Source organism: Myotis daubentonii, chromosome 2, assembly GCF_963259705.1.
Source record: "Myotis daubentonii chromosome 2, mMyoDau2.1, whole genome shotgun sequence".
Classification (NCBI taxonomy): Eukaryota; Metazoa; Chordata; class Mammalia; order Chiroptera; family Vespertilionidae; genus Myotis; species Myotis daubentonii.
The window spans coordinates 28966535-28979561 of record NC_081841.1 but is presented as its reverse complement, the minus strand read 5'-3'; the positions used below and the strand labels follow the sequence as shown (position 1 = coordinate 28979561).

Sequence of the window (13027 nt, the reverse complement as noted above, 5' to 3'; positions counted from 1 at the left end):
GAATAAGATACTTTAAGGCTCCCAATGGCCGTTACAGACGTAAAGTTAAGAGGAGAAAAGGTTGGGGAGAATGGGACCTACATCAAGAAGGAAAAAAAAAATCTGACCAGGCCTCTAAAATAAGCCTGTGAAGACACTCCATGGCTCTTTGGCCAAGTTAGTCATGAGAACATGTTTATGGGTGTTCTTGGGTGATTTTCATTCCGGCATGCACATTTTAAATGGGGAGAAATTCAAGAAGTTGCAGGAAGTGTTTAAATGGGGGATGGGAGGGGGATGGGAGTACTGGTCCATGGGGAGCACGTTCAGCCTGGTGCTTGGGCCCTTAGAGTAGGGGAGGAAGGGGAGTGTGTCATCTGTGGGAGCCACTCGTGTGGCAGACCTGCCTGCGGAGCAGCGACTTTCGAGAGTTCATGAATGGGAGTCAGAGACCGGGCAACTGCAGCCACCCCCAGACATTTATGAAAGGGGAGGGCTGTGTGCTTTCCCAGGGCGTTCTGGTAGCAGTTGGCTTCCCTGGCTTTTCTTTTAATTCTCATAATTGGCGGCTTCAGAAAAGGCTTTGGAATAGTTTGCTTTAAATGTGTCCACCTACTCCCCAAACGCCGGGGTTATTTTAGGCGCCCCACTCTTTTCCTGGGAGCTCCTTCGCAGGACTTCTTTTGAACGGGTCCAGGAGGTAGGGTCCCTCCCGAGCCGCCTCCTGCAGAGGTCACTTTTTTTGTGCGCGGGGTCGTCCCCAGCGTTTGTGAGCAGCATATGCCTGTGGCTGTGCTGACGGCACTCGCAGGCTTGTAAATTTTCACCCTGGGAAATTAGCAACAAAGCCCGATCTGTCTCGCGGCTGCTTTGCCACTTTCCGAGGGCGGCTGTACTTGACTGAGCTGCAGAACAGGCACAGGAGAGCGAGCGAGCCAGCGAGCGAGGGAGCCAGCGAGCGAGGGAGGGAGAGAAGGGAAGGAGAGAAGAGGGGAGGGGTGGGGGCGAGAGGTAAATAGTCTTCAATCGGAAGGGAGCTGCTTCTCTGTGGTCTTGACAAGCGCTGCCGGGGCTCCGCCGGCTCAGTAATAACGGAGTGACCTTTTCTCGGGCTGTATGAGGTCTGGCTGGGCAGGGATTGCATTTTGCAGCTGAGAGCCCCGGCCGCCTTCAGCGCGGCTCCTTGCGTGCTGCGGGGGTAAGTTGTCTGGAGCCAGGACCGAGAGAGACCGCCTCGGACTGCGGTTGCCTAAAAGGAGGACACCTGTGGCTCAGATGCGATCAACACCATTACTTGGCGGATCCTTGAGGACCTCATTATTGTAAACTTAAAAAAAAAAAAAATAGAGATTCCCTCCCCCTCTTTTTTTTTTTTTTTCAAACAATGCTTCTTTTTGACCTTTCCCAAGGAGAAGCGCTACAAAGCAGCCACTGTGCTTTCTGAACCGCCTCCCCCTGTATCGCTTAATTGAGAAGGTAAGTGCGGCGACTGTGTACACACGCGGCGGCTGCTTTGCGGTGTGTGTGTGTCTGCGGGCGCGCGCGTGCGTGTGCGGATGTGGGTATTTTTTTCTTCTTCTTCTTCTCCTTCCCCGAGCCTCCTAATGAGGCATAAACTGGAGCTGCAGCCCGGCTCCGCTCTGCAACTTTTGCTCGGGCTGCAGCTCTGCTGAGACGGTTTTGCTTAAATCATATGAGGCTTCATTATTTTTATGATGAGACATGAAATGCCCGCGGAAGCTGTGGCTGGAAGGAGGGAGCGTGGCTGCGGCGCGGAATGTTTCAAGTCCGACTCGAGTGGGTAATAGTCAAAGTTCACGCCGAATTGCAGCATTTCCACACCCCTCACCCCCGGGGACAGAGGGGCAGGGAGAGTTTGGCATGAGGACAGGTTCGCTGCGGTCCGGCCCGTTAGGCAAGGAATTCGGTCCCGGATGGGTTCGGGGGAGCCCTCTGCTCCTGACTTGCTGGAATTCATGAACCCCCACCCCGTAGCCCCCAAGAGTTGAAAGAACAACCTTTGGGTTCCTGTTGACACTTCTGCCTCTCCCCGCTCTGCCATCACACAGTGTGGCTCCGATGAGGTGGGAAAGTGGCTATTTGGGAAGGAGGGGGGTGGTCGGGGAGAAGTAGCCAGAAGAGTGAGATTCCGTGGAACCAGGTGCCTATGTCCTAATAGGTCCCGATTCCAACCCATGCAGCACATTTCTACGGGGTGGGGAGTGGGGGGGTGGGGAGGGGGGACACTTCCCAGATAGCTGTTATGAAATACAACTCAGATTTATGATCTTTTTCATATTGAACATGATATGCTATGCTAACGCTGCATGTGACAGTTTAATCAAATCCATTTGTTACCGCGAAGCTCAAAGGGGCCGCTGGGATTTCAGGATTATGGGCAGAGTTAGGGAAGCATGTGGCTTTGTCATTCGCCATCGTTTTGCACACCGCCACCCTGCGAGGGGGCTCTCTGTGTGCGCCGCGTCTCGTCTGGCCGCCCTCGTCCCTTCCCCCACCCCCTGCCGCCACTCCGACCCGCTCCCAAAGTGGCTTCACAATAGTCGGTCCTCCAGCGGTGTAGGCAGCGCACCGGGTCCGCCCTCCAGCTAAATAAGGAGACCCTCTCAGCGCCGATCTTTGGGCTTGGTGCTCCATGCGAAGCCTCCGCAACTCAGGCACGCCTAAAGCAACTCATGCAGAAAAAGGAGAAAAGTTTTGGTAAGGTTACCATCTACCAAGGATGCACTTTGCCGGCGCTCGGCGCTCTTGGCTGCTCCAAAGCCTCCCGGCTCTTCCGCTGCTTTTGTGTCTTTCTGAACGATCCCAAATATTATTGTGGTAACTGCTTTGAAAGACGGCCTGCTTAAACCAATTAATCTGGCGGGGTGCAACAAATAACTGCTACATTCTTTGCAAACCATCTCTGTGTGGGTGCAAAGACACAACCACAAAAGGCTGGAGCATAACTCCGCAAAGGGATTCTTTGTTAGAGTGTATGTATGTTTCTTATTTTTTTTTTTTTATTTTGCATGTGAGCTGCATCAAAATTGAACTCAGTCTTGCAAATCTCTTGTTGGCCTTTGCCAAGCACTAGCACTTTGCTGCCATGGTAACTGTAATTAAACTGATAAGAGTGGAAAAATGTCAGTATCTCTGAGCCTTGCAGCTGCATTGGAGAAAAAGGGAATCAAATTGGTTCCCAGCTCCATTGCTCAAAAAGGGGAGGGGTGGTGGAAAGATGGGGGGGGGGGTTCGAGTTGAAGGGGCAGAACAGAGTTAAGCAGCTCCAGAGCCTGAGATCTGGGGACATCTATTTGCATTGTTGTCCCTTAGGGGGCTGCAGCCTGTAGGGATGCTCTGGGCCAGTGAACAGAGAGAAACAAGCTTTTAGGCCCAATCCAGTTCTCCAATCGGGACTGGGGGCTGGGAGAGGATGAAGATGGGCAGGAGGAGAGAAAATCTTTTGTTTGGTACCTCTTGGCAATCGAATGGCCGTGTTGGCCAAATTCTTTTAATCTGTGTCACTGCTCCCAGCTGCAGAACCCGCATTCCCATTTTAGCATCTTCCTGAGGCACCTCATCTCTGCCAACCCCCTTTATGTATTCCCTCTAACAATTCCTTCTCCCAAATTGTTCCCTGTGAATCTTCCGACGGGGACAAAATGTTTCCCATTCAGTATGGGTAGTTAGTCCAAAAATATAAAAGACTGTGTCTAAGTGCTGCAAATCTTTTATTATGATTATTTTTTTAAACCCCTGTGTGTTGTGGAGTTGTGGTTACTTTGTTGTGTTAACTACTGAAGCTGAGACTGCTCGGATGAATGGCACAGAACAAGGGAACATAATGGAGGCAATCAACCGTTAGGCCGCCTCACAATGCAATCCGGGCAATTAAAAGCTCACCAGAGTTTAAATGAAATGGTTCTACTTATTTCTGCACACCACACTGCACAGGCTATTATTTATGTCTTTTTTTGAAATTATGATTTCCCTTAAACTGTCAAATAACTCAGAATGGCAGGGTCTCAGAGGCAATAAGAATTTCCCTCAGAACAATTTACATGCCAATCTTAAACTAGTTATGAGTCCTGATGTGCTCTGAGCAACTTGTGCCATGTTTCTCAGCTCCCCAGACCTGTGCTCTGGATAGTGAGGGGAGGTTGCTGACTGCTTGATGCCTTTTAGGTTCATGGCAAAGTGGTGACTGCAAAATAGTTCTTTTCCTACAGCTGGTAAAGTTGCATGGTATTGAAAAGATTTCCCCTTCAAGAGAAATGTGAGGATGTTTGCTAAAAGAAGGCTCCGGGATGGAGTGTAAAATATCAAACTCCTTTTCCGCCCAAGGCCAAACAGAATGCAAGAGTTTCAAATATTAATTGGCCTCTGAGTGCTAAATTAAAATGTCAACACAACAAAAACATTTTGTGAAGACAAGCAGGGTAGTGTTGCGTGTGCCAAATGTTGGTATTCCCTGTCTTGGTTGCAAAGCATTTTGAATAAAAGATAGCTGACCTTCCAGGCTTGATGGTGGTAACACAACTCGGAAATATAGCTTAGCTACAACTAAGAAGGATTTTTACAAAATAAATGTAGCTTTGTGATATAGAAAATAATTGCCTTAGAAACTGGATAATGAGAATGGCCACTCATAATATATCTCTAGATGTTTTCAATAATGAAATCCAGAGTATCACTTAGTAAATCAAAATTTCTCCCTCCCCTTAGGTGCATGATTAAGAGGCACTAGGGTGAGATCTGTACTATAATTAATGGGATTTAATCCTTGTGGAACCTTGCTAGAAGACAGTAACTAGTTCTGATCAAAGAAACTTCATTTGTTAGAAGTTCTAGAGAGTGAGATTTAGCAGAGCTATCAAGGGTTATGATTAATCTACACTAGCCCCTCAGCTCCTTCAAAGAAAAGGAGCAGAAAGCAGGCTATAGGAATACCACCTGCTCTTCTGTTCAAAGCCAGCTGCTAGTTTGCAGCTCCGGAGACCACAGCTACGCAGATCACGCAGAAAGAACAGGCACACTGCTTTCTTCCGTGCCATTGCCTACTCTACCCCTCTAACCAGAGAAGTTATTTTCTAATGGAAGTTCAACATCATAACAGTATTATGTGCAGTGCATGTAATATTTGTAGCTAGGAAAGTTATCCATCTGCGTGGATACTGTGCCTTGATGTTTCTTATCGGTGTGATTTAAAAAGGAAAAAGATAGTGAAGGTAATAGAGGCGAGGTCTTCATCACAAGGCATCAGAGGAAACTGAAGGAGGTTTAACTCTTTTGGAGGAGGGAAGCACGCAGAAAATGTTCAAGACTAGAGCTTGGCATTTCTTTTCTTGACACTGTTTCAAGTGCAGGCACATTTGGTGTTTTGTATCCTTCCGTGTCCAAGTTTAGAACTTTGTGCCTAGGAGAGGAAGCAGGATAGAGCAATGGCATTGTGAGGCTGTGGGATGGCCACCAAGTGTAGTGCTTTAACTCTTGTTCAGCTTTGAGCCAGTACCTTAACCTCTCTTAGGCCTCCGTATCCTAATTTGTAAAATGAGGGACTTTGGAATTGATGGATGCCTGTGATACTTTACAGTGTTTAAAGTGAGTTATTTAATAAATAGGAGGCTCTGAATAGTTAGTCCAGGGTTGTTTTTAAAGCTGGGTATTAGGAAAGAAGAAACGGCGAATGTTCTTTCAAATTTTAGTCAAGTTGTAAAACCCAGCTAGACCCTTGTTTATGATGGAAAGATATCTTAAAAAATATAGGAATGTCCCTCTGTCTAGGATAGCATTATATAATATATGTACTGTACATATTACATTCATCTCTGTATGTATAATTACATGTATATGTGTGTGTGTATATATATATAATATATATTCAGACTTTGCCTTCTCTTGTTTTCTTCTATAAATAAGTGCATGTGAATGGTAATAAATTACATAATCCTATACTTCAGTTTTATATAAGAGTATATGGTAGTATATAGTTAGGTAATCTGCCATTAACACAGGCACTGAATGATGCTTGAGAGTATACTTTTTTATTTTAACATAATGAATACTTTGAAATATCAAGGGCACAGAAGGAAGTATTTGGATGCAAACAAGTAATATAGGATCGGTGAACTTTTGGGGTGACTGTACTGTGTACTTAACTACAAGCATCTTTGCTTCTAAGTAAGGATAGTGTCATCCCATCAGGGCACACTCTCCTTCTGTCATCAGGCACCTAGTAAGTGAAATTTTTAATCAATAAACCCCGCCCCCCAATTTTGACTTTTATAGTCTGCATGGACTATTTTGTTAAATAGCTTTCCTTTAAGATTGGTAGCCATTTGCTCACATTTTATCCCTAAAGGAACCGCCCTGTGTATAGAATGGCGACACTATGCAATTATTTAACTTCATGTACATAGTGTCCTTTTCCTGGGACCAAGGTGAATTCACTACTTTCACCACTCTACATGTACGACTTCAGAAATGATTTGATAAGAACCTCACAAAGTTTGAGGTGCTCTTTGTCCAGAATAGAGTTTGATTTTAGCACAGTCCTAAAAAGAGAGAGTCTCACACTCCTTAAAGGAGGCACTCTGAAATATTTAGCTTGTTTGAGGTCTTCTGACATCCTATGGCTCTGTCTTGTCGTCCCAGCTCTCTCTTTTTGTTTTTTGTCTCCTTTTAGGTATACAAATGCTCTCAGTCCAGCCAGACACCAAGCCGAAAGGTTGTGCTGGCTGCAACCGAAAGATCAAGGACCGGTATCTTCTAAAGGCACTGGACAAATACTGGCATGAGGACTGCCTGAAGTGTGCCTGCTGCGACTGCCGTTTGGGAGAAGTGGGCTCCACCCTGTACACTAAAGCGAACCTTATCCTTTGTCGCAGAGACTATCTGAGGTAGGACTTACCCTTGCACACCAGTGATGACTGGATTCCTCTTAAAGTACTTTCGTAAGTGTATGTTTTGGTTTGTTTCATTTCCTTACTGCCAGCCTATAGTCCTGAAGGATGTTGACCCGTTAGCCTTCAAAATGTTGCCCGGTGCCTGTTAAGCAAATTATTGCTTAAGCAGTGGCCAACACAACACAGTATCTAAAAGGTTTCCATTTGGCTTGCCTGGTTGCTCCTAGTTAGGGGCAGATCATTCGACTGCCTGTATTGTCATGTTCATGTCAAGGACGTATTCGGTAGAAATCAGCATATCCATTTTTTTTTTTTATTAGACCATAAGCGACAAGGTGGGCCAAGCAGAACACGAAATATGCAGCTGTCTTTCTGTTTCAGATTTGTCAGGGAAAATCTGTTAGAGATTCTCAACCGGTATTTATTAGTATATTTATTAGCCAATTTTGAAAACTTGCCCAAAGTGTGAATACATCTTTCCCCCGCGCCGTTCCAAGTGGTCATAGCAAGATATCACTGAGCGTGAACAGCCTCAGACTTGCCAGTAGCTGTATGGAAATCAGCAAAGTAACCATCGCCATCCTTGCGGGGAAATGACAGCCACTGTCCTCACTGCAAACATCTGGACAGTTTCAGGACCCGACAGATGTTCTTGCTTATGAAGCCATGGAGCTGACTAAACTTGTTTCCCAGCATTTAGTACTCGACACATGGACTTCTATTTAAAGGAAGATTATTTGGCTTTCCCAGGGAACTTTGTGGCTTGATTCGGCTGCACATTACTTATATTAATAAAGTAGGCTCAATCAAATTAGAGAAGTGATAGATGGCATCATTTGGGTTTTCATGTTTGACATGATTAATCATGTTCCTAGTCTAACATTAAGAGATTTATTTTTAATTGTCCCCCCTTATGACACAAAATTTATCAGTCGGTGGTAACTCCTTAACCATCTTAGCTATTTGGAGAGGTACTTTCTAGGAAATTTAGTGCTTCTTGCTATAGAATCCAGTTATTTCTCAGTCCGATTTAATCTTTGATATATAAAAAAAATTACTGTTTGCTTAATAATAGTTACAAGAGGGCGAATGCAGTACTGTTTTTGAAATCCTAGTCTTCCCCTTCGTAGGACTGCCTCACCTGACAGCCTCCTGACTATGACCACTTGTTACTCCTTCTCTGTGTTCTCTTGCTCAAAATACAAGCAAGGCGCCCACAATGGGAAGTGACTCTTTATACCAGGATTTCCTTCATTGTGGTGGCACAACTAACCAGCATTAACTTATTGCGTGAATTCTCTTAGAACTGCAGTCTTTGAACTTTTCTTTTTGAAATAAAAATTCCGTCTCTGCTCATTGTGAATTAGAGCCTTGTTTCTACATGCAGCATATATTTTGTTTTTAATGACTTCACATTGCTTCCTAGTTTGGCTTTATCATTACTAACCAATAAGTCATGAGTTTTTGAATCTTTTTGACTTTTACTTTTGTTTACAATTGTAGTGTCTTCAGTGGATTTATGTCGCAACAATTACAAAATAAGTCGTTTTATAGAGTCTGGCAAGGTTAAGGCGTCCTAATAAGTAGTAAAGACAGAATTAAGTTAAATTTAAAGAAAATTTTGAAAATACCTAGAATTTTTAAGTTAAAAATATAAATTTGCCAATGAAATACCCGTGTCTTGAGTGAAGCTGTTTTGCAGTTGTCAATATAATAGCAAGCGAGAAAGTAACCTTGGACTTATTCTTCCTTATGGTAATAAAATATGATGTCCAATTGCTTTGATACCTCACGTACGTGTTTTGTTGAAGAAAATTTTCAAATGAGTCCATATTGTTGCCCTTTGTAATAGAACGTTTAGTAAATTTCTGATAGGCTTAAACTTTTAATGCTTGTTAACTTATTTTTAGACATTCATACTCTCTCAGATATAAATCCTGGTCCTGATTGCCAATATATTCATTTCTCAGGGTACAATTTCCTCTGAAATTGGTCATTACCACATTAATGGCTAGTTGTTATGTTAACAGCCTACAGGTTGTTAATATTTCAGACTAAGTTGTTAACAGCAAGCTTATCCCTTATTTAAACTGAAGGTTTGTTTTATATAACGTGACTTCTTTGGCAACTAGTAATTCATCAACACTTGAAAATTGTAGAAGTGAAATGAGAAATTGGTATGTGAGTAAAAACACTGCATTTTGTATTATAGATTATGCCACCGATGTGGTATTTAGTTTTCTGTGGGAAGCATGTAGCTCAGTGATATTGTGTGGATGTTCAACAGCATATGTCTCTGGCACATTGAAATAGTCTGATTCTGTATGTGAGATGGACAAATACAATCAAGCTAATGTTATTCACAAATTAATATCTTTGAATGTGTACAAATAGTCATCCAAAATGTTCATTGGATGCCTGCTGTGTGAAAGGCATACGTTTAGGTAATGGATGAAATAACTAATTAAAAAAGGGAGATGTACCTAAAATTGTTACTATCTAATCATTTAACAATTATACAAAATGTGCAATATGACCAGTGAACAAGTAGTATTCCGTGGCTATTTCCCTCCTGGTTCTGCACATTTCCTGTCTGTATTTTGCATAACTGGTGCGTAACCATTTCAATCCTATTAAAAATGGTGTAGTTTTGTTTTTGGTCTTTGGATATTACATAATTCCTTTGAAGCATCAAACAGGCCATACATAACTTACAGGTCTGTATTTCTCTGTCTAAGTTCCTAGGCATCTAAATAAGAATATAGAAAATGATAAAAAAATTGTTTACCTGTACTAATAAATTATTTGTTATAGGCATTATCCTGGTCTAAAGAATTTTTTTCATATCTATAGAAGAGTGACCTATTTTTGATAATTGTATTTAACTTCCTAATAACTTCTTTGAAAAAAACACACACAACCAAAACAAACCAAAAAAAAAAAATTTTTAATTCTGAACAATGATTCCTAAAGTTCTAATTTTGCGTTGCTTGGAGCAATGATAGTGATGACCTGTTTTTACAAGTTCTTTAAGTAATGAATATACAAATTTAAATCATAAGATATTTCTTATGGGTTATTAAAACTATGAGTGTGATAAATTTGATTCCTCTCAGATTTTTTTTTTCTCCTTTGTGGCACAATTAATATACTTAAGAAAAAGAAAACATTTTACAGCTTATATTCTGAGTTTCAAATCTGAACAGTTCATTTTCCATAATGGGGGTGGTATAATGTATTTTATTCTTCTTTAGAATATAAAATGCACGGATCTGATGAAAGAATCTGACAGTTTGTAGGACTGTCCTCCGCCTTCATTCATTACCTAAAGGAACAGAAGGATTGACATTCAAAAACTTCCTCTATTAACACACTTTCTGACTTAAACTATGAAGTCAATCTGTCCATCAATCTTTATATGTCAAGATGTAGAAAGGTATCTGTTAAAAATGTATCCAATACATTTAGAACTATTATTAAGAGATGAACTTATGACCAATTAGAATGGCAGCATCTTTGTACCTTGAACTAGAGGTTAAAATTCATAGACTGCCTAAAGTAGATTAACAGTTATTGTATAAAAGTTAGCAAAGATTTAGTAATGGTATTTATAGGACTCTACTCACTACCACACTATCTATCATCTTTATTTCAATTTGGAAAATATGAATGAAGTAGTTAATGTATAACCAGAGTTTTAGAATTAAGATTTTTGTGGCAAGTGATAAGAAATCAGAACCAGGAGAAATAGCAAAATATTTTTCAACTCGATGGCAGTAAAGGATATCAGAATCTATCACTTAAGTTTTGGGGTAATTTTTGGTGTTTTTTTTGTTAAGCTTAAAATTTCTTACTTGTGGTATATTTTAAGCATTGAGTCCATATAGGCTGTATCTTTTACCTCTATGAAAAGTGTCTTACACAGAGAATGTACTCAAAGCTCTTTGCTGTGATATATGCCATAGAAACTACTTACAGCTCTTCCTATATGAGAAGCTGAAAATGTCTTATATAAATTTTAATGCAATTTTCTATTTTTATATGTGAGGATGATCTCTTTAAAATGAAACTACTGAGAAAGAGTGATGCTTCGTGCTCCATCAGAGTTGCCAATTAACAGAAAACGGTTTGAAGTTGCTGTGCTTACTACAAATTAATGCTTTAATATAATGATATAGTAACTTTAAAATAGAACATTAAAAGCAATGGCTGCATAAAACATTAATCTAGCTATTGCTTTATTTCGCACAGATCAAACCTGGTGCCTCTAAATTTTTACATAAGGTTCAATTAATATCAGTACATAATTAAGGCTTTAAAGGAAAACATGAATATGTTGTTAATATTATTTTATCTGACAAGTTATTTCACAATTTTTAAATGTTGAATAAAGTGTTCATTTTTTTTTGCTTCATTGTCATCTTTTTAGTATTAGGCAGTTGAAAACATCTTCCTCGGAAAGCAGTGAATTATTGTTATTTGAAAAGTAACTTTTATTTTAAATTCTGAAAATTTAAGCTTTTATATGGACTAGAACCTTTTTCTTCTCTACAAGCTTCACTGAAGCTTTTCTAACACTTTATTATAGTCATAACTTTTACCATATTTAAATGTCTAAGCTAATCTTAGTATTATGAAATATTTTGACATATGAATGTATTAGACTCTATGGTCTATTTAAAAAAACACTGTTATAGTCCTTGCACATTATCTTTATTTGTAGCTTTATAAAAGGTTGTAATTTTAGGTCCATTTTTCTGTTTGTTATCATAAAGCATTATTAAATTATATTTTAAATAATTTAGACTCTATACCATTCATGGACCATTACAAATCAGGAGTGATAATTTTGTTTTGTAAAATACTTTTGGAGGGAGCCCCTGACTTTAGAAAAAAAAATTGATGGATTCACACCAGACCTCCTCAGTGTCAACAGATTTTCAATAAACTTTTAAAAATATTTCATCTACACAGAGAATTTATTATTTCTAAATTTGTCTCTAATATCATTCTGTCTTTAAATCTATGAATCATCCATTTTCAACGAGTGATTATTTAATGTAGTTATTTTAGTTTTGTCGCTTTTTGTTTGACAGACTTTAGATATTTTCACTGACAAAGGCACCCCCTCCCCAGACAAGATTATTAAAAATACAAAAATATTTCACACTATTTCTATATCTTTACTTTTTCATCTTTTTATAAAGCATGGAATACTTCAGTCAGGATAGTTTTTACACATAAGATGGATAAGTTAGACATACCTGACTTAGCAGAAAAATATTCTGTTTCTACAAGTATACTTAGGATTAAATGCATCTGGAAGACCTACATTTGAGAATTGCTAAAATTGCTTATTTTGCACTTTATAAATACATAGAACTCTGGAAAAGAATATCTATTTTTGGTTGCTCTTAGAGTATATCAAAGTAAGCCAGCACTTCATTTATAAATTCACCATTAACTTCCATTAAGTGACTAATAATAAATTTTAATGCTGTGTTTTGACTGCATACACATAATTTATTAAGGAATCTCATTTTTGAAATATGCTGAAAGTAGTAATTTTGGAAATGGTTTTGATGAATCTGTGCCTTGTAGGAATGCATTATGTGAGTTCAGTTTTCTGCTTCACATAAAAGTTATATAGCCTGAAAGAAGAACTGAGACAACCTACTAGTAAATGACCATTATATATTTTTTCAGTACACTGTGAGGCATTGAAATCTTATTTTGGTGTTTGGCTTGAAAATATTTTCCATCTCCTACGAGAATGTCTTCTATTATTCAAAGTCATTACCCGCAACCTCATTCTATCTTTAGAAAAAATTACCTAACATTTCTCAAGTTTTATCAATAAACGTTAAATATATGAATTGTAAATGCAGGACAAGATCTTGAAAACAAGGGGTGTAAAAATAAAACAGCACTGCTGTATTCAACTGACCAGATATATTTTAAAACAGCATTTATAGCAGCCATGTCTTTCTTTTTAATGCTTTTCCCTTTTGTTTTGATTTTCTAAATTGGTTTGTATAAGAGATATATGCAGTCTCCCCTTGTTACGCATTTAAAGTACTATAGGTATATATGTGCAAGCTGCAATACAGATATGAGAACCTATGGAACCTTAGAATGAATAT

General features: G+C 39.7%; 1 protein-coding gene across 3 annotated transcripts in view; it reads left to right on the top strand.

Annotated features, from left to right (window-relative positions):
* Positions 1 to 13027, top strand: part of LMO3 (LIM domain only 3) — a 58821-nt gene that overhangs the window by 613 nt on the left and 45181 nt on the right. Inside the window, exons 1-2 of one of the 3 annotated variants that reach the window (XM_059682307.1) lie at positions 987 to 1455; positions 6665 to 6878. In XM_059682307.1, coding sequence (XP_059538290.1) covers positions 6673 to 6878 — 206 coding nt within the window. In that variant the 5' untranslated portion in view covers positions 987 to 1455; positions 6665 to 6672. Of the gene's footprint in view, positions 1 to 986; positions 1456 to 2530; positions 2698 to 6664; positions 6879 to 13027 lie in introns of those variants that run through there. The other 2 variants (XM_059682306.1, XM_059682308.1) reach the window with 2 other exon arrangements.